Below are 24,481 nucleotides of genomic sequence, written 5' to 3'. Positions count from 1 at the left end.
TATTCCTTCTCTCAGAACATAGGACCATATGCTTCCCTATGCTGTTTTCCATCTGCCACTTCTTCGCCAATTCTCCCAACCTGAAACCCAAGCTATTTACAATATGCTTCCTCAACACCACCTGCCCCTCCACTTATCTTTATATCATCCACAAGTGTTTCCAGAAAGCCAACAATTCCATCATCCAAATCATTAGCACATATCGTGAAAAGCAGTGGACCCAACCCAAACCACTGCAGAGCACCGCTGGTGATCGGTAGGCAGCCAGAAAAGGCTGATATTCTGCATTAGCTGAATATCCGGATCCATCTCCTCGTTTACCTACTCCCAATTCTTATTTTTCTCTCCTACTATCCTTCTCCATTCCAGTAGTCTCTCCCTCTACCTGTCTCTTCATCTTTCTCAGCTTTTGTCCCTATCATCTATCCCTCTCTTTTTTTTCTCCCCCTATTGATATACTTGATATCCCAGGCAGAATATAAGGGGTTGTTCCTCTCATTTGCCCAGTGGATGAGGTTGGAAGAGATGCATGTGAATCTTTGAAGGATGTAACTAGTGGATAAGGAGCAGAGTCTGTGATGGGGGCAAAAGGTAATGGATTTAGGCTGTCCAGTGTTTAAATATTAAAAAATGCATTCAGCTCATTTAAAATTAAACTCATTCATGTGCCTAGTAGATGGGCAAACAAAATAGATGACCAACAATTTTTTTTTCCTTTAGATAGCCATGATGAGCCAAAGAACAACAATTAGTTTGAATTAGACTCTTATTTACTCATTTGGCCTCCAGATTGAACAACCTCGCTTTAATTCTGCCTCCCTTATCCCACACTATGAGGCACAATATCGTTTAGGTGCTCGAGTTAGAAACACAGGAAATTTTCGATTTACTCCATCTAAAATACCCCCACAAGGGACATTTCTCAGAAACCATAGCCAAACTCTCAATTTGCTAAAACCAGAAACCATAAGCATAGTCATTAACAAGCAGCAAAACTGCTATGTAGTTTGCTGTAGTTACAATCACCTTTGTTGCCAGGAGATCAAAACAAAACACAGCAACTCATTTTCAAATTTGGATTCTCTCTGCCTAGAGAAAGAGCTAAAATGTCAGCTTTACAGACACAGGGAAAATGAAATACAGTATATCCTTATGCTAATGTTATCAGCCTCACTTGTTAATCCATTTAAGATTACAATGACATTTTTGCATCAATATGGAAAGAAATATAATGAAATCCAAAAATATGAGAAACAAAGGACTTCCCCGCTGGGTTTGTTTATTTCTCCTGCACTCTTGACCAGAGCACCACTGCATGTTTAAAACAACCGTCTGGCAGATCTTAAAACTTCATTTTAGTACACTTTATGTGCTTTGCATTCAGGGCTAGCTTTCATCTATTTTGTTATTACTGCAAAAGCAATTTTCAAAAAGAATGTTCCTCACTTACCATAAGCAAGCATAGCTTGGCGTCGTGAGATGAGTCATTGAATCATGTCAGGTTCAGCTTATTACAAGCTTGAATCATATATTCAGATCTCTATGCTTTTAGTTCAACTACTGTTCTTTGTCAGAAATCAAGATGGCCACTGATAGAGTCAACCTTTCTGTTTGATAACTGTTTACAATAACTGTTTATTTTAGGATATAACATTTGCTGCTAACACTAAATAACGTGGCCAGTTGACAAGTCAATGGGATCGACGGAGTTATGTACCAATTAAAAATATGCAGCTAAGGGACAGCTGATAAGTAGTTAGAGGAGAATTGTGTGGTTATTATAACACACACCAATAAATTTTCTTTTTTAAGATATACAGGATGGCAACAGGCTCTTCCGGCCCATGAGCCCATGCTGACCACTTTTTTCTTTCTTCTTTGGCTTGGCTTTACGGACGAAGATTTATGGAGGGGGTAAAAGTCCACGTCAGCTGCAGGCTCGATTGTGGCTGACAAGTCCGATGCGGGACAGGCAGACACGGTTGCAGCGGTTGCAGGGGAAAATTGGTTGGTTGGGGTTGGGTGTTGGGTTTTTCCTCCTTTGTCTTTTGTCAGTGAGGTGGGCTCTGCGGTCTTCTTCAAAGGAGGTTGCTGCCCGCCGAACTGTGAGGCGCCAAGATGCACGGTTTGAGGCGATATCAGCCCACTGGCGGTGGTCAATGTGGCAGGCACCAAGAGATTTCTTTAGGCAGTCCTTGTACATCTTCTTTGGTGCTCCTCTGTCACGGTGGCCAGTGGAAAGCTCGCCATATAACACGATCTTGGGAAGGTGATGGTCCTCCATTCTGGAGACGTGACCCACCCAGCTCAGCTGGATCTTCAGCAGCGTGGATTCGATGCTGTCGGCCTCTGCCATCTCGAGTACTTCGATGTTAGGGATGAAGTTGCTCCAATGAATTTTGAGGATGGAGCGGAGACAATGCAGGTGGAAGCGTTCCAGGAGCCGTAGGTGATGCCGGTAGAGGACCCATGATTCGGAGCCGAACAGGAGTGTGGGTATGACAACAGCTCTGTATACGCTTATCTTTGTGAGGATTTTCAGTTGGTTGTTTTTCCAGACTCTTTTGTGTAGTCTTCCAAAGGCGCTATTTGCCTTGGCGAGTCTGTTGTCTATCTCGTTGTCGATCCTTGTTGTAAACTACACCCCCGGTACATTTTGAAGGGTGGAAAGAAACCGGAGCTCACGGGGAAAATCCATGCAGACACAGGAAGAACGTACAAACTCCTTACAGACAGCATGGGATTCCGATCGCCAGCACTGTAACAGTCTTGCGCTAACTGCTACACCAACCACGTGGCCCCAACCGTACTTAAAATGTGATTTTGTTACTTCAAATATACAATCTCTTTTACTGTTGTCCTTGTATTTACCTGTCTCATAGCATGCAGCATCCCTTCCACTGAGGAGAATTATAAGACAGACACCCCTCCAAACTACCCTAATTTGTACAACTCAAGGACACCACCAGAGATCAAATGTAAATTAGGATCAATAAATCAAATCTTGACATCAAAGAGATTTCAAAAATCATGAGCCCATGGATCTGTGAATTTAATCAGATTCCTACACTGTGGTGTTTGGTTCAGTGGTAAACATGAGGCCAAGATATTTGAACGACACAGCAGCACAGATACTGCATTTTCCTGCAGAGGTCCCATTGTCCTGAGGTCTGCCCTCCAGGCAGGATAGATCTGGAGCAAGTCAAGAGGCTTGGAAAATGAATGGGCGAAGTTGGGTGCCAAGAGAAAGGTCGATGGAAAAACAATTTATTATTTATTTGTTAGCTTGAAGGCAAGGGTGGCCAAACCACAGCTCATGAGCCACATGCAGCTCTTTGACATATAATATGCGGTTTGCAGAAATATGCTGCCTGAGACAGGAATCATATGAGCCGTTGCTCACAATGGTAGTGTTGGAGGGCATGGCTTGCGATTGAAAATATTTGGTATGTATACTGTAAATACGAGTAATAGTCGACCACTCCCCTCCCCTCTCCTCGCCTTGGCTGCCCTCCCTCCAGAGACCCCATAGCCCTGACCTCAGACCGTCAACTCGGTGGCAGCCACCAGCCCACACAAGCTCTCGTCATCCCAGCTGCCCTCCCATCCAAGTAGCTGGTGCCTCAACCGTGGATTCTCACCCATGACCCAACTGCCTGTTCCCTGAGCTCCTGATACCACCCACCCCTGCCACAGACTTGCCTTCCCGCCCGCCCATCAGAGCTCCAGACACCACAAACGATGCAGGAACTGTGGTCAAAATAGTAAGCATGTAATAGTTGGTATGTGTACTTTTTGATTATTAAAACTAATACAAATTAGCAGTTTAAAAACTGCATACATATATTTTTAAAATATTTATAGTAATATAATCATTCCCTCAGAGGCTGGTGGAGAAGCTGTCCTCACTGAGATTCAACACCCCTCTCAGTAACTGGATTCTGAACTACGAAACAGAAAGACCACAGTCTGTCCGGATTGGTAGCAGAGCGTCATGCACCATCATGTTAAGCACAGGAGCACAAAAGGCCTGTGTGCTCACTCCACTCGTGTTAATGCTACATAACCAGATCCAGCTCCAACAGAGTCATCACAACAGTAGTTGGCTTCATCAGCAACAACTATGAGTCACACTATCGAGAAGAGGTGGAAAATCTCACGATATGATGCAAGAATAACAACCCAAGCCTCAACGTGGACAAGAGAAAGGAAATGATCGTGGAGTTCAGAGGACTAGGAATGACCACCCTCCACTGCACATCAATCACTCAGTAGGGGAGAGAGTAGGAAGCACCAAGTTCCTTAGAGTCCATTAACGCGTGACCTATCGTGGACAAACATCTCCTCATTTGTCAGGAAAGTGAAACAGTGACTCCACTTCCTGAGAAGACTGAAGGTTACTGGCCACCATCAGGTAACCCTTTGACAAAACCTCTATTGCGAGCACCTTGTCCAGCTTCATCAGTGTGATGTGGGCGCTGTAGAGAATTGGATTGGAGGTCAATCCACAGGACCATAAGAGTGACAGGGAGAATCATTGGGTTCTCCCTCCCGTCATCCACATGATAGACCAGGATAATTGTCTGAAGAGGGGGCGCAAAATTGTTAAGGACCCCTACCACCCTGCACACATCTTTTAACTACTGCTGATGGGAAAGAAATACAGGACTATCAGAGGTGGCGGCACCACCATGATGAGGAACAGCTTCTTCTCATAGGCAGCGAGAAGGCTGAATGACCAAACAAACTGTTCACACCAACCATCTGAAATGAATATTCACCAAACAATATTTATTTATTTTTATACGTGTACATTTGTCCTGCGCATGTATTATTTTTCTATATGTGTGTACGTCTGGTTTGTGTGTCTGCACATTTTGCACCGAGGACCAGAGAATGCTTTTATTGTTGGGTTGTACTTGGACAATCAGATAATAACCTTGAACTTAATTGCAGGTTAGTTTTTAATCTGTTAAATGTAAAAAAAAATATTACTGAATGTCTGTGAATTCAAATACACTCACAAACATTCATCCTCCATGGATGCTGTCTGGCCTGCACTTGAGCTCCTCATGATTTACTCAGTAACTAAGAAAGCCTCAACAGCCAGCAAGATGAGATGGGTGACTGCTGTCATCTGTTGAGTGAGTGCAGCCAACTACTTGTATTACCTCCAATCATGCTGAAGTTCTGGGAAATGCACACACGACCAGATTGCACAAAGGCAGCCATATCAGAGGGTGAGGATCTGCCCCTTTTATGCCACATGGCCTCTGACCCACACCACGCCCCCAGCTAAATAAAGAGGAGTCCACAATGAATGCCTGGCTTCGTTCACTTTGGAGCAACAGTGGTTGAGGAATGAATTTAAATTTAGACAAAGTCTCGAGCCCATGCCACCCAATTACACCAAAAACCCCCTTACGTTTTGAAGGTACATGAGATTGGAAGCTAAGCAGAGGGAAGTTGTTCCCATGAGCATATGGTTTATGCATCAGATGGCAAGATTTAAAGTTTTGAACAAAAAAATGCAAGGAATAAAGCTCTTTCCGATGTTTCTGTTGATTATACCCACGGGATGCATGTCCATTTGCAGCTCCTGGCAGACTGAATAGAACACTGGACCCACGACAGAGTTTCTGGGATGCAGAAAATGTGGTATCTCAGTGCTCTAACCTTCCCCAACTGCAACTGTGAATATTTCTTTATCTTTTTATTTTTTTGTCTTGGCATATTCTGGTCATTTGTGGTTGGTGTATCTTACATACATGTACTGCTGCAGCAAATAAAAATTTTAGGGCATCTGTACATTGCAATTATGTATACAATAAACACTAATCTCATTATTGAGTTGGTCATGCTGCAGGTGCAGTAAAAGAAGAAATGGGTGATCACAGGGAGGCCAGACAGAGAAACAGTATGGGCTACTGCTGGGTGGATGGAAACAAGTTTGTGGCATCTCAGAGGACTTTGTTGCACAGAAAGGGAGAAATAAGATTAGGGGAGTGATCATGTCAGGGGATTCCATCTTGAGGTAGGAGCAGATAGGCTCTGACTGCTAGTGAGACTCCAGATAGCATGTGGCCTCCCTGGTGTCAGAATCTAGGATGGCTCATAGTGACTGCAGGACATTCTGAATGGAAGGGTGAATACCAGCTGTTATGCCAAATATTGGTAACAATTACATAAGGAAAAGATCCTGTGTGTGTTGAGGAAGCAAGGTTGTAGAGTAGGACCTTGAAGGTTGTAATCTCTTGATTGCTTCGAGTGTTCATGAGCTAGCTGGTGATGAAGGTTAAGCTGGATGAAACTGTGGATGAAGATTTGATGTAAAGAGGATAGAATTGAGGTTCTGGATCTTTGGGACCAGTTCTGGGATAGGTATAAACTGTTCAAAAGGGATATGCTGTACATAAACCAAAACAGGAACAACATCCAAGCATTTAAACAGGAAAGTCTGCAACACATAAAAGTGCTGGAGAAATTCAGCAGGTCACACAGCATCCTCAGGAAGTAAAAAGTAATAAACTTTTCAGACCTGAGCTCTTTGTCAAGGTATGAGCAAAAAACAAACAGGTGTCTAAAAAGGTGGTGAAGGGAAGGAGAAGAGGAAAGAAGGGAGGGGCAAGTGAAGGAGCACAGGCTAACAGATGAGAGGCTACAGGTGGATACAGGTGGCAAGGTGCAAGAGAAAAAAGCTGAGCATCAATGGGGGTTATGGTTGTTCTTTGATTGAAGAGAAAAGGGAAGGGATTGAGGAGCCAAAGGAAGCAAGATGGAGAGAGAGGGAAAGAGGACGACTTGGGGGATGGGTTTAATGGAAATTGGAGGTCCATATTAATGCTGTCACTGTCTGGTTGCAGAGTGCCCAGATGGAATACAAGGTTTTGCTCCTCCAATTTGTATCGGTTTGACAGTGCATGATGTCATGGATAGACATGTCAGCATAGGAATGTTGTGTGAAATGAAAATGGTTAGCCAATGGGAGGTCCTTGCTATTGCAGCGGGCAGAGCAAAGATGCTCAACGAAACAATGTCCCAGTCTGCGTCCAGTCTCTCCACTGTAGAAGAGGCTACATCAGGAGCACCAGGTGACCCCTGCAGATTCACTTGAAGTATAGCAGGAAGGTTTTCTCATGCTATTGGGGAAGATTTAAACTGAGCTGGCAGGGTAATGGGGTTTGGAATAGACGTTCATATGGGGATGTACATACAGTCAACTCTAGGGGCAAAGTTAATATCCAGTAAGCAGAACATTTTCAATCAGGAGGACCAACCCATAAAGTAGATGAACGCAAAACCTTACTTAACATCTGGAATGGTGCTGCTGTCTCTAAGATGTGGTTGAAAGACAGACAGGACTGGCAACTCAGCTTCCCAGAGTAAAGAAAATTCAGGCAAGATAGTGGGGGAGGTTGCACAGTATTGTTATACAAGGAATGGAGTACTTTAGTCTTGAGGGAGAAAATCCTAAGTCTCCTCAAATGAAGCTGTATGGGAACAGATTAAGAATAAAGAGGATGCATTACAGATAATAGTCAAGAGTTGGAGTACTATTTCAATTTCCCAAATGTTAACTGGGATTGCCTTAGTATAAAAGATTAAAAGGTTTGGAATTTTTAAGGTGTGTCCAGGAGAGCTTTTTGACTCAGAATGTAGATAGACCAGTGAATGAAGAAGCATCACCAGACCTTGTCCTCGTGTAATGGAACTGGTCAAGTGGGGTGAGTGTCAGTGCGGGGTCAGTAACCCGATACATGTCAAAGTAGATATGGAAAAAAAATGGGGATAGACCAGGAATAAAGATCTGTATCTGGGGAAAGGCCAATATGTCAGGGCTTGGTGAAGGTAGACTGGGTGCATCTGGCTTCAAGTTGGGAGAATTCAAACAAGCAAGTGTTCATCATGTTCCTGTAATGATGAAGGTTCATGATAGCAAGTAACAGGAACTCTGGATGTCTCAGGATATTGAAGTTTGGGGAAAGAGAAAATAAGGAAGTGAGTTCAAAGCATTCTAATAAGAGACGGTGAACAATCTTAAACCGTGGTACAGAAAGGCAACAACGACATTATTAAGAAAAGAAAAAGTCCTGAAAAGAGAATACGGGGAGCTCGGTAGGAAGTTGAAAGGCAGGATCTCAAAGGTCATAACTCTGGATTGCTCCCTCTGTCAAATGCCAGTGAGGGTCAGAATAAGATAATATGATAGATGAAAAGTTGGTGCAGGGTTTCAGATTTCTGGATCACTGGAACCTCTTCTGGTGAAGCAACCACCTGTACAAAAGGACAGGTTACACCTGAACAGGAGGGGAACAAATATCCTGATGAGCAGGTTTGCTAGGGCTGTTGTCGAGGGTTTAAACTAATTTGGCAGGAGGGTGGAAATTGGAGTGATGAGGAAGAGAATAGGGGAGCTGACAGACAAGTAGATGCAGTGTGTAGTGAGACTGTGAGGAAGGACAGGCAAAGGATAGAGCAAAGATGCACTCAGACACTTGGGTTGAGGTGTGCCAATTTTCATGCAAGCATTAGGAATAGGGCAGGAGAACTCAGAGCATGGGCCAATACATGGAACAATGACATTGTGGTTATTACAGAGACTTGGCTGTCTCGGAGGCAGTAATAGCTGCTGAATATGCCAGGATGTTTCAAAAAGGACAGGGAGGAAGGCACGGTGATGGGGGAGTGGCATTGCTGATCATGGATACTATCGCAGCTGCAGAAAAGGAGGAAATAGTGTAGAAATTGTCTATAGAGTCAGCGTGGGTGGAAGTCAGAAACAGTAAGGGGACAATAACCCTTCTGGGAGTATATTATAGACCCCAACCCAATAGCAAAGGAGACAGAGAGGCAAATAGGGAGACGGATTCTAGGAAGGTGCCAAAATAATAAGGTTGAAGTGATTTTAACTTTGCTGATATGGATTGGCACCATATTAGAGCAAAGGATTTGATTGGAGTGGAAATTGTTAGATGTGTTCAGGAAGTTTCCTGACACAATAGGCCATCCAGAAGAGAGGCTACACTTGACCAGGTACAGGCCATTGAAACAAGTCAGGTGTCAGATCTCTCAGTGAGTGAGGTTTTTGGAGAATGTGATCACAAGTCTCTCTCCTTTACCTTCACTGCTGGAGAAGAACAGGAATAGACAAAACATTTAATTGCCGCAGGGGAAAATATGATGCTATTAGGCAGGAGCTTAGGAGCATTAACTGGCAGCAAATGAACTTTGGAAAATATACGGCAGAAATGTGGCAAATGTTCAAGGAACATTTGCATGGTGCTCTGCACAGCTAGGGAAAGGATGGTAGGGTTTAAAAAAAACATGTACAAGGGAAAGAGAAAATTGAGTCAAGAAGAAAATCTTATGAGAGATTTTAAAAGATAGGAACTGACAGAGCTCTAAAGAATTATAAGATTCCCATGAAAGAACTTAGGAAAGCTGAAAGTGGCCATGAGAGGGCCTTGGCAAACAAGATTAAGGAAACCCCAAGGCATTCTACAAGTATATGAAGAACAAGAAGATGAGTCGTGTGAGGATAGGACCAATCAGGGATGACAGGAGAATCGGAGGCGGTTGCAGAAGACCTTAATAAATACTTTGCTTCAGTATTCATCCAAAAAATGGACCTTGGCAATTGTGAGCATGACTTAAAGCAGACTGAAACACTTGAGCATATTGACATTAAGGAAGAGGATGTGTTGGAGTTTTTGAAAAACATGAAGTTAGATAAATCACTAGGATCAGACGAAATTATCCAAGGCTACTCGAGGAAGCGAGAGAGGAAATTGCGAAGCTACTTGTGAGAATTTTCGCATTGTTACTTATCATGGAAGAGGTATCAAAGAATTGGAGGGTTGCAAATGTTGTTCCCCTGTTCAAGAAAAGTAGTAGAGATAACCCAGAAAATTACAGACCAGTCAGTCTTCCTTCAGTAAAACGTTGAAGAAGATTTTGAGAGACAGGATTTATAAGCATTTAGAGAGGCATAATCTGATTAGGGATAGTCAGGATGCCTTTGTGAGGGGAAGATCATGTCTCATGAGCCTAATTAAATTCTTTGAAGATGTAACAAAGCATATTGATGAAGGTGGAACAGTGGATGTAGTATATATATGGATTTCAGTAATAAATTTGATAAGGTTCCCCATGCAAAGCTCATTCACAGTAAGGAAGCATGGAATTCAAAGAGGGCTTGCTTTGTGGATACAGAATTGGCTTGCCCAGAGAAGGGGCAGGATAATTGTATATGGTTTGTATTCTGCGTGGAGGTCAGTTCTGCAGGCCTATTCTGGAACCCCTCCCTCTATGATTTTATAAATTATCTAGATGAGGAAGCAGAAGGATAGGTTAGTAAGTTTGCAGATGACACAAACATTGATGGTGTTGTGGATAGTCCACAGGGTTGTCAGAGGTTACAGTGGGTCTTTGTAAGGATGGAAAGCTGGGTTGAGAAGTAGCATATAGCATTTAACCCAGAAAAGTATGAAGACGTTCATTTCAGTAGGTCAAATTTGAAGGCAGAATAGCTGTTGTACTGGTGAATAATGTTATTAAAAAGGCATGTGGTTTGATGTCGGATCAAGTTCAAGAGCTTAGTTAGACACCACTTGGAATATTGTGTTCAGTTCTGGTCACCTCACTACAGGAAGGATGTGGATGCTAAAAAGAGGGAGCACAGGAGATTTACAAAGATGCTTCCTGGATTGGAGAGCATGCCTTATGAGAATAGGTCAAGTGAACTTGGTCTTTTCTTCTTGGAGAGTCAGATAAGGGATGACCTGATCAAGGTGCACAAGATGATGAAAGGCATTCATTATGTGGATGGCCAGAGGCTTTTTCCCAGGGCTGAAATGTCTAATATGAGTGGGCATAGATTTGTTTTTTGGGAGTAAATACAGAGGGAATGCAAGAGGTAAGGTTTTCACACAGATATTAGTGGGTGAATGGAATGTGGCTGCTGGCAATGGTAGAAGAGGCAGGTACAATAGGATCTTTCAGGAGTCCATTAGATAGGTTGTTGGTAATGAGAAAAAGGGAGGGTTATGCAGTGGGGAAATTCTCAGGAGAGTGGGTAATTAGGTTGGCACAGCACTGTGGGGCTGTTACAGAGTTCTGTGTTGTGTATTGGCCTAAGTGTTGTGTGGTTTTGTGTTGAAAGGTGACAGTTTGCTTTTGAGAGCCAAGGTGAAGGTGGACTGCAGAGAGAGTGGGAGACAGACTGGGCATGTGTAGAAGATGATCTAGAAATTTCTGGACTTGGAAGGCAAACCACCACTGGGTGTGGCTATGGAGTGGAAGGAGGTCCAAGCAGAGTCATTGTCTGGGAGGCAGTTTGGAATGTTGGGCATTTTAAAAGGGAGGAACATTCCGAAGGCAGCCAGAAGGATCCGGACCAAGCCATTGTTCCTCTCTCTTAAAGCAACACAAGAAGACCACTTTGAATTTTGTGCTCTCTCTCTCTCTCTCTCTCTCTCTCTCTCTCTCTCTCTCTATAAAAGATCTTTTGGCTTCAGTTTACCAAACAAACTGAATTTTGTTTACGATCTGTACTTCGATTGTAATCGAAGTTTTGTGAGTCTTATGTGTTTTGTATTTGTTTTGTGTCTAAGTTTTTTTCTGTGGGCTGGTTGGAAATATAACTTAGACTTTGATAACATATGTTATATTTAGGCTGGGCAATTTATTAGTTTTACACTGTTATAGTAATTTGTATATTAACCAGTAGGAATTGTTATAAAAGGGGGATTTGAATTAAAGTTTGAAGGTGAAATTTTGTTAATAAATTAATTGTTCATCTTTACCCCTGTGTGATATGCCTTCTTTGTGGTTGCTGGTTTGATCTTATAACAGGGCAAAGTGCCTGTCCTGTGCTGTAGATTTCTGCTCCATGTGCCATATGGCAGATAGAAGACAGGGAGACCTGTCAATAGTACAAAAAGTGGAGAGAGAGATTTAAATGGAGTAGAAATTTTATAGCATAGGAATAGGACCTTCAGGCCCACTTTCTTGCATTCGGCCCATAACCCCTGAAACTTTCCAATCCATGCCTCCACCACTTCTTCCCGAAGCTCAACCATATACCCACCATGTGAAGAAAAAAAACATCTCATGTATCAAATCTTTCTCTTCTCATCTTAAATTTATGCCCTCTACTTTTAGTTTCCCCTACTCTGGGTAACTATTTATTTTATTTATGTTCCTCTTGTTTTATAATCCCCATAAGGTTCCCCTTTTGGCTCCTAATCTCTTGGGTGAAAAGCTCCAGCCTATGAGTTCCCTGATACAGTGGATCATCAAAATGGCTGAGAAGATCACTGGGGTCTCCCTTTCCTCTATTGATGACATAGACCAGGAGCATTACTTAAATGATGCTCAAAGAATAATTGAGGACCCATTGCATCCAACGCACAGGATCTTTAACCTACTACCATCAGGAAGGTGGTACAGGAACATCAAAATCAGTACTGCCAAGCTGGAAAATAGCTTTTTATTGCAGGTTGTGGCTTACAAGACAACCTTTGAACTCCAACTCTTGGACTCTGGTCTTCTCTCTGAATTTGGACATTTTCAACATTATTTGTTCTTTACAACTTGGAAGAACCCTGGGATATTTTCCTTTTGCACTCAGGATGAAAGATGTCAGAAATATTCATGAATATTAATCCTCGGCTTAGACAGTGTGTACACAGTTTAAAAAATGCCAAAGATGGAGAAAGTTCTGATATCTCTGTTTTGGGGTGCAAAATTCAAATTGTATTGGGTGATCCAGCATCAGCAGGGGTTAATTCAGTAAGCATGTTCTAGGTCAGAGATTGGACCTAGTGGCATGATCAACTGAGCATCAGTGATTGAAACTGATGGAATCATGGTCCAGTCACCTCTGTTGGATCTGTGTGTACTGAATAAGAGAGCTATTCTTAATCACCAATCATGAATTTAGTTTCAGAATCTGAACATATGTGGTAAACTAGCATTTTACTCACTAGTCAACAGGGGCACTTTGTTTTCGTGGAAACTGATTAAAAACAGTAGGCAGACAACAAAGTAGGCTGTACCGATTGTTAAGTTCCAACAATGTGACTCAGCACCTTTGTATTTCTCAATTTTATGAACCCCCCAGAGCGAATTCTACTTCCACCCATGCCTGTCAACAGGATACACAAATTCCTAGAAGCACAAGTCGAAAGAAAGTGGCCAACTGTAAACAAAGTGCAAGCACCAATCTACTTTTGCAGAAAGATTAAAGATTTGATCTAATACAAGATAGTGAGCAGACAAGGACCATCAGCAGTTTAATGAGAGACCTGAGATTTTTTTTTACATTAAAGAAACACATGCTGAGATGCAGTTAATTAACTTACATCCTCGGATCCAAGGTGTTTTCAAAGAGCTATATCACCTCACACTTATCTGGATTGAACTCTATTTCCCTCTTTTCTGCCCAACTCTGAATCCTATCTAAAGCCCAAGACAACCTTCAACACTATTCACAATGGCTAGAGGTTTTCAAGAAAATACAGGGCATTTGTGCTGACTTTGCACTTATTGACATCTTGAAACTTCCTTTAAATGAATATAAAGTCATTGGTCCCTATTAATCAATTTTATATAACTAGACATCTGTAAAAGCCTCATCAGATTGGTCCACTGAAATTTGAAACACTATTCTGAATTCCTTCTGTCAAAACATGCACAGATCATGTGATATTTGGGCAAGATTTTATTGAAAAATCCCAGGCATTTTATGCTGTGGCATGGTCACGATCTTGCTCCTGTACCACCACACCAATTGAAGATGCCAAGATATAAAATGTTATCACACACACACACACACAGAGCCATGGTATGGTTGGACTTCTATTGTATCATTTCAATATTCTAGATCTGCAGATGGGTAATATGTTATATCCCAAAAGCATTGCTAAATTCACAATCTTTTAATATTTTCACCAGATACACCCCCAAGATTTAATAAATGTCCAATGATAAATTTTGAATACAATTACAATCATAATTCTTTGAGGAAATGCAGTTAAGATGTCAATTAAAATGGATGAAGCAGGTGATTCGGGCGAATGGAAGGCATTTATGCACATGCTAGGTTTTCATTTTGACATCCAGATATTTCATTGAATATTCAATATTCCATTCACGTCACAATTAGAAAAGATCATCATTTCACCACATGGAAAGGGGTTGATCTGGGCCCCAACTCCATTCATCCACATCTGCTTTATATAGTTTCATAACCTAAACTAATAAAATATCTTGTTCCTGAATAATCCAAATTTCCTGCCACAAACACACAAATTTAGGGAAGAGTTTCAAATTTCACTATCTTTTGTGTGAAACAGATTCACATCTGAATTTTTAGTTGTTCTTGGTTCTTCCGCTATTATATTTCCTCTATATCTGCAAATCAAATTTATTCCACTTCGACACAGCCAAATCGAATTCAAACTATTTTTGAAATGAGCCAAGTTTACAGAACAAATCCTGCAACTTTTTTTTAATGAGCCCATCCCTCAAAAGCAAATATGTCCTTCCTGAGTACTTAAAAAAAAACCAAAGCAGAACCTCACCGTCTTGGTAATCCACAAAACCTCCACACCCAAAATACAAAGCCAAAATTCTTGCAGCTTCTACAATGATTTTTTGCACCAACTTTTTCCTGGATGTCATCTTGTTTGCTCCCTGACATTAAAACAAAAACAGTGCACAAAACATTCCCACGATGTTGTGCTGGCCTAAATATACTCAACAAAGAAACATCCCCACCTCATAACCCTCTATTTTACTTTCACCCATGTGGCTGTCTAAGAGTCTCTAAGATATCCCGATTGTTCCAGCCTCCATCACCATTCCCACCAATGCATTCCAGGTACCCACAACTCTGTTTAAATAAACATACCCCTGATGTTTCCCTTAACCATTCCTCCCTTCATTTTGTACAGATGTCCTCTAGTTTTTGCTACTCCCACCCTGGGAAAAAGATGCTGACTGTATGCCTCCCATAATCTTGTCGACCTCCATTAACTCATCTTTCTTTGCTCCAAAGAGAAAAGCCCTAGCTCTGTAAACCTTGCCTTATAAGATAGACAATTCAAAGAATTATTAATGGATGTTCTGGACCAAGTTGTGGAAACACAGTCCCTCCTGGAGTCATTCTCAACCGTGATTATTACAATGTCACCAAAAAAGAATAGGGACCCACAAAAATACATCATATAGACCAATATCCCTGTTAAATACTGATGATAAGATACTTGTGAACACATTGGCTAATAGGTTAGGACCATACTTGCCAAAACTGACACAAATGGACCAAACAGGATTTGTTAAAGGAAGGGATTCCTCAAACAGTCAAGGAAGATTATTTAATATAATACACATGGCTAAATCTGAATGAAATCCAAGTATTACAGTCTCCCTGGATGCAGAAAAAGCTTTTTACCATTTGGAATGACACTTTTTATATACAACAATGGAAAAATTTGGTATAAGCAGAACATTTAGGAATTGTATAAAAACTTTATACCATAAATCATAAGCTAAAATAACAAAAAATAATCAGATGTCGGCCGTGTTCCCCTTGAGTAGATCGAGTAGATAGGGATGCCCCCAAACCCCAGTGCTTTTTATTTTAGTTATTGAATCGCTGACAGAGATAATAAGAAGGGATCCGGATATAAAGGGCCTCAAAGTCGAGCAAGAAGAACACAAAACAGTCTATTCGCCAATGATGTGCTATTGTACCTATCAGAACCGGCTAAATCTTTGGAAAGATTACAAGGAACACTAGAAAAATATGGAAGAATATCAGGTAAGAAAATAAATATGGATAAAAATGAGACAATGCCATTAACAAATTTTGAATAAGATACTAAAAAGGAAGTAAATTTAAATAGAATACAGATGGAATAAAATTTCTTGGAATAAGCAACTGACAATAACTTGCAAAATCTGTACAAATTAAACTATTTTCCTCTTCTTGGGAAGATAGAGACCTACAGAAATGGAGAGACTTACCGATTACTTTGGTGGGAAGGGTTAACTGCGTCAAAATGAAAGTGATGCCATGACTGCAATTCCTTTTTCAATCATGGCCTATTCCGTTACCCAAAAACTTTTTTAAGCTAATAAACAACCATATTAGACAGTTCCTATGGAATTATAAGGTACCAAGAATTGCATTGGAAAAACTGACATGGGACTACGGGCTGGGAGGATTTAAACTTCCAGAATTTAAAAAATATTACCTAGCTGCACAGGCTAGATTTTTCACAGCCTTCTTCACTGAAAACAACCCCCCCCCCCCACCCCCCGCAACCCCATCTTGGGTTCAAATAGGAACACACTCAATGGAGGAGGGGAAAGCAAAGGATTTTATCTATAAATAGAGTTTCAAATCACTAAAGAAAAAGTTAGATAACCCCATTCTTATACATATGATTAGAATGTGGCAAGAAATTAATGAATGTATAGGAAAAAAAGTAGGGATATCAATAAAAGCACCATTGCATAAAAATTTGTTATTGCCTATGAACATGGGCAATAGAATATTAAACTTGTGGTATGACAAAGGCATAAGATATATTAAGGACTGTTACATGGAAGGAACTCATGTCCTTTGAACAACTAAAACACAAATATGGAGTGGCCAATGGAACCTTCTCTGTTTTCTCTGCCTTAGATCTTTCTTAAGAGAAAAATGGGGACCAACGTTGACCCCACCTGATATTAGTGAAACTGAACAAATGGTTTGGATGGGGAATACCTCCAAATTTATAAAATGTACTATGCTCTCCAGACTGAAAGTGCAAAACCAGGGTTGCAGAGGTCAAGGGAGTTGGACTTGGGTTTGGTGATTTCAGAAAGAAGCTGGTCAGATTGTACAAGGACAACATGACATCAATTATAAATGCGTGATATGGACTGGTTCAGTATAATTTTTTTTTACACCAATTTTATCTTACCCCACAAAAGTTACACAGATCAAAAGCTGACATTTCAGAGATGTATTTCAGATGTGGGACTGTGATAGGAACCTTTTTACATGCCATGTGATTGTGTGTGTGAAAGTGAGGCCATTTTGGCAAGAAATCATAGAAAAATTAACCAGGATAACTGGAGTGGCCTTCACAGGTGATCTGGAAGCCCAGCAATACCAAAGCCTTTCTTAACAATCCTGTCAACCTGCGCAGCAATCTCGAGGGATCTATGGATTTGGACCCAAGATCCCTCTCTTTTCAACATCATTAAGTAATCGGACCATTAACCATCAAGTTTGACCATCCAAAATGCATCACCTCACACCTATTCAGAATGAACTCTATCTGCCACCTTTCCACCCAACTCGGCATCCTGTCTATAACCTACAACAACTTTTAACACTATTCATATGCACAAACTTACTGACCCATCTATCTGCTTCAAGCTCGGCTGCATCTTTTTCATCTGATGCACGTGAAACTATTTGATGCAATACAGGCACACCCCAATACCTCAAGGATCATTGAATCCACCCCCACCATGCCATTTACGCAGTGGCACACACCTGAGCTGCTCTTGGATTTAACCTCCTCCGTCATGTGACTGGGCAGGGAATATGCCGGGAAAAATATCTGAACATGAGTCTGCTGTGAATCAGGGAAAACCTGACCAAAACATTGCCTGAAGTACACAGAGTGCACCCAAGTAAACATCAGGGCTTGCGTTGAAAAGGCCATGGAGGTAACTGAGTGAAATTCTCCACACGTACTCCGCATAACTCAGGTTTTGTGTCCTCTATGATTCTTGCACAATGTACTGTCCTACTACAAAGAACACTTGCACATTGATGTAATAATTAGCATGAGAAGAAAATATATTTTACTTCTCTTAATCAAGGATAAATAACATTTTTGTGAATTATTGGCAATTTCAGTGACATTAGTAGGTATGGATAAATTTCCAATACATTTCACAATTTGAGCAAGGTTTGGTTCTTCACATAAAACCATTAATATTATGCACACAAAATATCTTCTTCTTTGGCTTGGCTTCGCGGACGAAGATTTATGGAGGGGGTAAAAAGTCCACGTCAGCTGCAGGCTCGTTTGTGGCTGACCAGTCCGATGCGGGACAGGCAGACACGATTGCAGCGGTTGCAAGGGAAAATTGGTTGGTTGGGGTTGGGTGTTGGGTTTTTCCTCCTTTGCCTTTTGTCAGTGAGGTGGGCACACAAAATATATTTATGACAAAATAGACATGGCTAATGTCATCTCAGTTAGTATCCAAAAATCCATGACCACCTGAAGAATTATTTACACTTGCCTCTATTTTCCTTCATGAGGGATACATGGGCTGACCCTGAGATTTAAGCATCATATCTTTTGCTCATTTTGATGCAATGGATATGAACTTCCTTGACATGATACAGGCACATCCCAGTGTCTCACACACACACTAACTAACTACAGAACAATAAAGTGCCCTTTGTTAAATAAAGATTCTCTGAAAAATTCATCATCAAGCATATTGAACAAAATACTGGGACACCACCAAGCAAAGTGTACAGACTCATTTTGAGATTCCTTTGCACCCAATATAATTGCACATTTTTGATCCACGATAAATACTTATTGATGAATATACTTTTAAAACATGATGACTGTGCATTACCTGTTTAATCAGCATGTAGGTCTCTGACATAATTTTCTCAATCTTTCCAAGGTCCACAGTCATAACCTTTTGACCTTGTTGCCACACCCTGTAAGCATCCAATAGCAATGTTTTGCCAGATTCTGTGTCATCTATCAGTTTTCTCTTCCTTCCCATTTTTCTGACCACTTGACTGGACATGACACATGACATCCCTGTTGGTCCTTGCTGTTTGGAACTGATGCTCAGCTCCTCCAAAGAAAGTTCAGCAGGCTTGCATTCAGGGACTTTACTCTCAGTGAGGCCAACACTTTTGTTGTGGTCTGCATCCAAACCACAAGAAGGCTTGAATGAAAAATCCAATTTTCCATGTGCAGCAAAGCTGTCAAGTTCCATGGGCTCATCTGTACCAGTGCATGGTTTGCTGAGGTCACCCATAATTGCATCATTTTTGTCCCCTTGCTCCATGTCCATAGACTTGGGGGATTGGACCCTTGGAATATCCTTCACTCCATTTTCTGTATTTTTTAAAGGCCCATCAGAGATGGTGGACTTTTTTGCCACCACACCTTTGTGATCCTCAGCATTTGGCTTGTTTGAAACATCTGATGTCATCTCCCCCATTGGACAAACCAATGATTTTGAAATCTGTTCTTCAGATACCTAAGCAATGAGATGGAATAATGGAGGAACACATTTGTTATATTTAACTTATTTAACTGCCGAACACTTCAACACTTTTTCCAAAACAATATACCCACACATCTTCTGCAAATTCACATCTACTTCCAATTCTTAACCTGTAAGTGTTACCTGTGCACAGGCTAGGAAAGATTCCTTCTCACTCCCCTCTTGTTAATGGAGTTGTGATTTCATTACAGGCAGTCACCTTTAGTTTTACAGATGCCCTTCCATCCAATTTACCACCAGCATCAGGAGCAAACTATATGCCTGGTGTGGCAACATGACTTGTGCTGTCTCGAGACACAAGAGCCCAGCCCACCTCCCAAGAGCTGACACATTAATATTGTTATGAACTTGATAAGCATCTGAAAATGTAACCACTGTCAAAACCAAAATGAAAAATCAGCTCTCTGGGAGCAAGGGCATTAAATTCCCAAAACTGGTCAACATTTCTAAACGTGACACTGTAACTAGACGCTGGAAATCTGAAATATAAAACAGTGGAAGCAAAGAGCAAGTTAAACAGCATCTGTGAAGAGTGTACAAAGAGTAGCTGGGGGACTCAGCTGTGTCCCTCCAGCTTCTCTTTAAACACTCAAGATTCCAGCATCTGCAGTTCTTTGTGCTTCTGTAGCATCTGTGAAGAGATCTTTTCATCACTGCTGCCTGCCTCACTGAGAAGTTTGGTTTTTATTTCAGTCATAAAGTAGGCTAGACAACTTCATTGTCCAATAGAGAAAAGGCACATCAAAAGCCTTCTTAACAATTGACTATATTAATAATTAATAGCATTACCCCAGATAATTCTTTTAAGTTGTCCTCAAGCACTTTTACAGTGAAAATTAATGCCCGCTTGGCAAGGACTTGACGATCCACATCACGTAAATATTTTCTGTGAAAAAGAAAAGGAAATCCATGAGAGCAGAACTTTACACATCCATTAATAGAAGCACAATAATGGATTCTATGTGGGCTATTTCATCAATAACAGGAGAAGCAGAATCTCAATCAATGTTTAAAAAAAATCAATAATCACATCTCTCACCCCAATATCATACTGTTTTAACTGTACTTTCCCCCATAACATTTGTCTCTGTGACTTGCTGTGTCACCACACCCTGCACTCTGACTTCCTGCAACACTACATACACTCTGTACACTCTGACATGATGCGCCACTGCACCATGAACACACTGACTTTGTGACATGGCACCCTGCACACACTAACTTGCTGCAACAACACAGCCTGCACACTAATTTGCTGTGACACCACGCCCTGCACTCTGTGACACACTGTAATAGCACACCTTGCACTCTGATACACTTAATGCCATACCCTGAACTTGGTGACATACTGTAATACTGAAACCTGCACTCTTCAACACACTGTAACATCATACCCTGAACTCTCTGACACACTGTAACACCACACTCTACTCTCAGACACAGTAACACTGCACCCTGCACTCTCAGACACTGCAACACTATAGCCTACACTCTGTCTCAATAATACTGCACCCTGCAATCTGTAACATTCTAACACCTCATCCTGCACTCTGTGACACACTGTAACACCACACCCTGCATTCTGTGACAACACTAACACCACACCTTGCACCATGTGACACACTGCAACACCACACCCTGCACCCTGTGACACATTGCAACACCACACACTGTAACACCACACCTTACTCTCTCTGACACTGTAACACCACACCCTGCATTCTGTGTAAAACCATACCCTGCACTCTCTGACACACTGTAACACCACTCCCTGCACTCTCTGACACAGTAACACCACACCCTGCACTCTGTGACATGCAGCGTCACTACACCCTGTACACAGTGACATAATGCAACACCACACTCTGCACACACCGACTTGCTGTGACACCACAGCCTGCACTCTGTGATTTGCTGCAACACCACACTGCAACTTGCTATGACAAGTAGAGCTGTTTTATTATTACACTACCTGCTACAGGTAGTGAAAGCTTTTCACTGCACAAACAATATCATTGAATAACTGCAAATATTCTGGAGTTTATTTATGCAGGCAATAGCAAGGTCTAAATAGAATGCTGAGTTTCAAAACAAATTAAAACAGTTTAACTGTACAGATTCAAAGAGCTTATCATCGAGTCATGCAGCACAGAAGAAGGCACTTCAGCTCAATTCATCCATGCCAACCCAGGTGCCTTCCTAAGCTTAACAACGCACAGGTATGCTGGAGGAACTCAGCCATTTCGCAGCATCCATAGGAGGTAAAAATATATATTACTGACCTTTCAGATTCAAGCTATTTTGGAGTACAGAACTGAGGTGCTCAATGAAGTGATCTTCCAGTCTGCACCCAGTCTCTCCGATGTAGAGGAGATCACAACAGGAGCACTGGATGCAATAGATGACCCCGGCCGAATCACAAGAGAAATGTGCTTCACTTGGAAGGACTGTTTAGGGCCCCAAATAGAGGTGAAAGAGAATGTGTGGGCACAAGTGGAACAGGGATAGGTGTCAAAGGGATAGGTGTCAAAGGGATGATCAGTAGGGAAGGAGCGATCCCTGTAGAAGGCAGAGAGGGGAGGAGAAGGAAATCAATGTTTAGTTTTGGGATCATGTAGGAGGTGGCAGAATTGGCAAAGGAGAATATGTTGGACATGGAGGCTGTTAGGGTGGTAGGTAAGGACAAGAGGAATCCTGTTCTTTTCCCGTATGGAGGTAGAGGGGGCCAGGGCAGATGTGCAGATGGTGGGGGCTAAGTTGATAATAGTAGATGGAAAGCCATGTTGTTTCAAGGAGGAAGACATCTCTAATGATCTGGCATGGAAGACCTCATCCTGGAAGCAGATGTGATGGAGACAGAGGAATTGAGAGAAGAGAATGAAATCCTAACAGGGGGGTGTGAAGAGGTGTAGTCAAGGTAGTTGTAGGAACTGGTGGGTTTGTAGAAGATGTCTGTCAAGAATTTGTCTTCTGAGACGGAGAGAGAGAGCTCACGGAAAGGGAGAGTGTATTTAGAGATTAATCAAGTGATGGAACATGGCAGAACAGTAAATAAAGTCGACAAGTTCATCATGGGTGCATGAAGCAGCACCAAAGCAGTCAGTCACTGTAGCAGAAAAAGTGTAGGCTTGTAACATGGATTGCTGCATGTAGCCAACAAAAAGGAAGGTATAGCTGGGGCCCACGCGGGTACTCATGGCTACCCCTTTGACCTGGAGGAAGTAGAATGAGTCAAAGGAGGTTATTGAAGGTGAGGAGAAGTTTTTCCAGGTGGAAGGGGGTGATTGTGGAAGGAGACTTGTTGTGTCTATTGTTGAGAAAGAAACAAAGAGCTTTGAGGCCTTCAGTATGATGCATGGATATCCATGGTAAAATTAGGTGGTCAACTTCAGGGAACTGGAATTTCTTGAAGTGATGGAGAGCACATGAAGTGTCCTGGATGTAGGTGGGGAGGGACTGGACCAGGGGGGACAAAATGGAGTCAAGGTAAGGGAGACCAATGCAGTGGGGAAGGAGGAGTGGACACGATGGGTCTGCTAGGACAATTGAGTTTGTGGGTAGTGTAATGGAGTAGATAATTTGGGAGAATTTGGTAAGATTAGAGTAGGTTACATACATACACACATTTTAAAATGATCTTATTTGAAATATTGAAGAATTCATATTCAGTGAATCTTACAGAATCAATGGAGAATGCTAAGCACATTTCACAAGTAGGTGCTAATTGAAATGTCGTCATAAAATGAATAGACCATTGTCTTGGAGGAGACAAACTGGCTGTTTGCAAGTACCTACAGAGTACTCACAGAAAGGTCACTCCTGGGTTTTGTTCACCTAAGACAACAGCTTGCCCAAGGAGAACTCCTATGGTTTGCTGAAGAAGGTGGGGGTTTTGTAAGTGAGAGAGTCACATGGACTTTCTAGCAGTTGAAGGGGGAGGGAGGGAGGGAGAGAGAGAGAGAGAGAAAGAGAAAGAGAGAGAAAGAGAGAGAAAGAGAGAGAGAGAGAGAAGCTCAACAAATTCTCTCAGCCAGTGTATATGTGACACTGAAAGAGACTGAACAGTCACAGCTGAAACAAGCCAGGAAAAGCTGATAGGAAACAGAAAACTCCAGAGTGGTGGATGGTTGACAGTGCTATCTGTCTGACATTTTGCTTGGAATAAGTCGAACAGAAAGGAATTCTGTGGTAGCCTGAAATAAAGAGGTCATCATCTGGAGAACCCTGATGGGGCAAGTTTCATCAGCACGACATTGTGGAACCTCAGTTGTGGAAATCCTGGAACAACAAATCTCTATCTGCAAACCCTACAAGAACCTTCCTGAGCAGTAAGCGCTTACCTTTCGAGCACCAAAGCCTGGTGAACTTTATACATGTTAAATTCTGTGCACAGTCTAAGAATTGCCTGCAACCAGAGAACTTGGAAGAAGAAGTGAGATTGAACTGTGAACCAAAGTTCTTAAATTTACACATACATGATGCATGTGTGCTTAGAATTAGAAGGGGGTTAAAGTTTGATTCTATTTTCATGTTTAAAGTTAATTAAAAATACCTTTTGTTTAAATAGCCATATGTCGTCGTGAATACGTAATACTGCTGGGTTTTGGGGTCCTTTGGGCTCGTAACAGTAGAAACGGGCAGTGTGGGGTTGGGAAACAATAAAGTTGGAGAACGTACATGTCTTGGTTCACGTGGGTAAAAAGAGGGAGGAGGTACTAAAAAAGGATTACAGAGAGTTAGGACAGAAGCTAAGAAACAGGACTGCCAGGGTGGTGATTTCTGGATTGCTACCTGTGCCAAGTGCAACTGAGGACAAAAATGGAAGGTTAAGACAAATGAATGTGTGGCTGAGGGGCTAGTGTAAAAGAGAGGGTTTTGGCTTCTTGGACCATTGAGATCCTTTTTGGGGAAGGCATGACCTTTACAAAAAGGATGGGTTACACCTAAACCCGAAAGGGGTCAATATATTGGCAGCTAGGTTTGGTGCACCCGTTGGATGCGGTTTAAACTAATTTGGCAGGGGGATGGGAGCCTGTATGATAAGGCAAAGGACAAGAAAAATAAAATAGGAAAAGTTGGGTTAGGCAGCGAAAGTAAAAAATCAGAAAGAGCAAGTAGGGTGAAAAAAGCAAATCTGAAGGCTTTA

At 41.7% G+C, this 24,481-nt stretch overlaps 2 protein-coding genes and 1 long non-coding RNA gene across 21 annotated transcripts in view; 2 read left to right on the top strand and 1 right to left on the bottom strand.

Annotated features, from left to right (window-relative positions):
• patz1 (POZ/BTB and AT hook containing zinc finger 1) overlaps positions 1-24,481 on the top strand; it is a 749,193-nt gene that overhangs the window by 130,347 nt on the left and 594,365 nt on the right. The gene's annotated exons all lie outside the window — the stretch shown is intronic.
• LOC138761246 (calcineurin-binding protein cabin-1-like) overlaps positions 1-24,481 on the bottom strand; it is a 449,064-nt gene that overhangs the window by 72,027 nt on the left and 352,556 nt on the right. For all 11 annotated transcript variants that reach the window (XM_069933059.1, XM_069933061.1, XM_069933058.1 and 8 more), the window contains 2 exons: positions 20,125-20,221; positions 18,667-19,308 (listed from right to left, as the gene is read on the bottom strand). In XM_069933059.1, the coding sequence (XP_069789160.1) occupies positions 18,667-19,308; positions 20,125-20,221 (739 nt within the window). The remainder of the gene's footprint in view (positions 1-18,666; positions 19,309-20,124; positions 20,222-24,481) is intronic.
• LOC138761248 (uncharacterized) overlaps positions 21,467-24,481 on the top strand; it is a 49,429-nt gene continuing 46,414 nt past the window's right edge. Inside the window, exon 1 of the long non-coding RNA XR_011356207.1 lies at positions 21,467-21,596. This is a non-coding gene — a long non-coding RNA (uncharacterized lncRNA). The remainder of the gene's footprint in view (positions 21,597-24,481) is intronic.

Source organism: Narcine bancroftii, chromosome 4 (genome assembly GCF_036971445.1).
Source record: "Narcine bancroftii isolate sNarBan1 chromosome 4, sNarBan1.hap1, whole genome shotgun sequence".
NCBI lineage: Eukaryota > Metazoa > Chordata > Chondrichthyes > Torpediniformes > Narcinidae > Narcine > Narcine bancroftii.
This window is presented reverse-complemented; position numbering and strand designations above follow the sequence as displayed.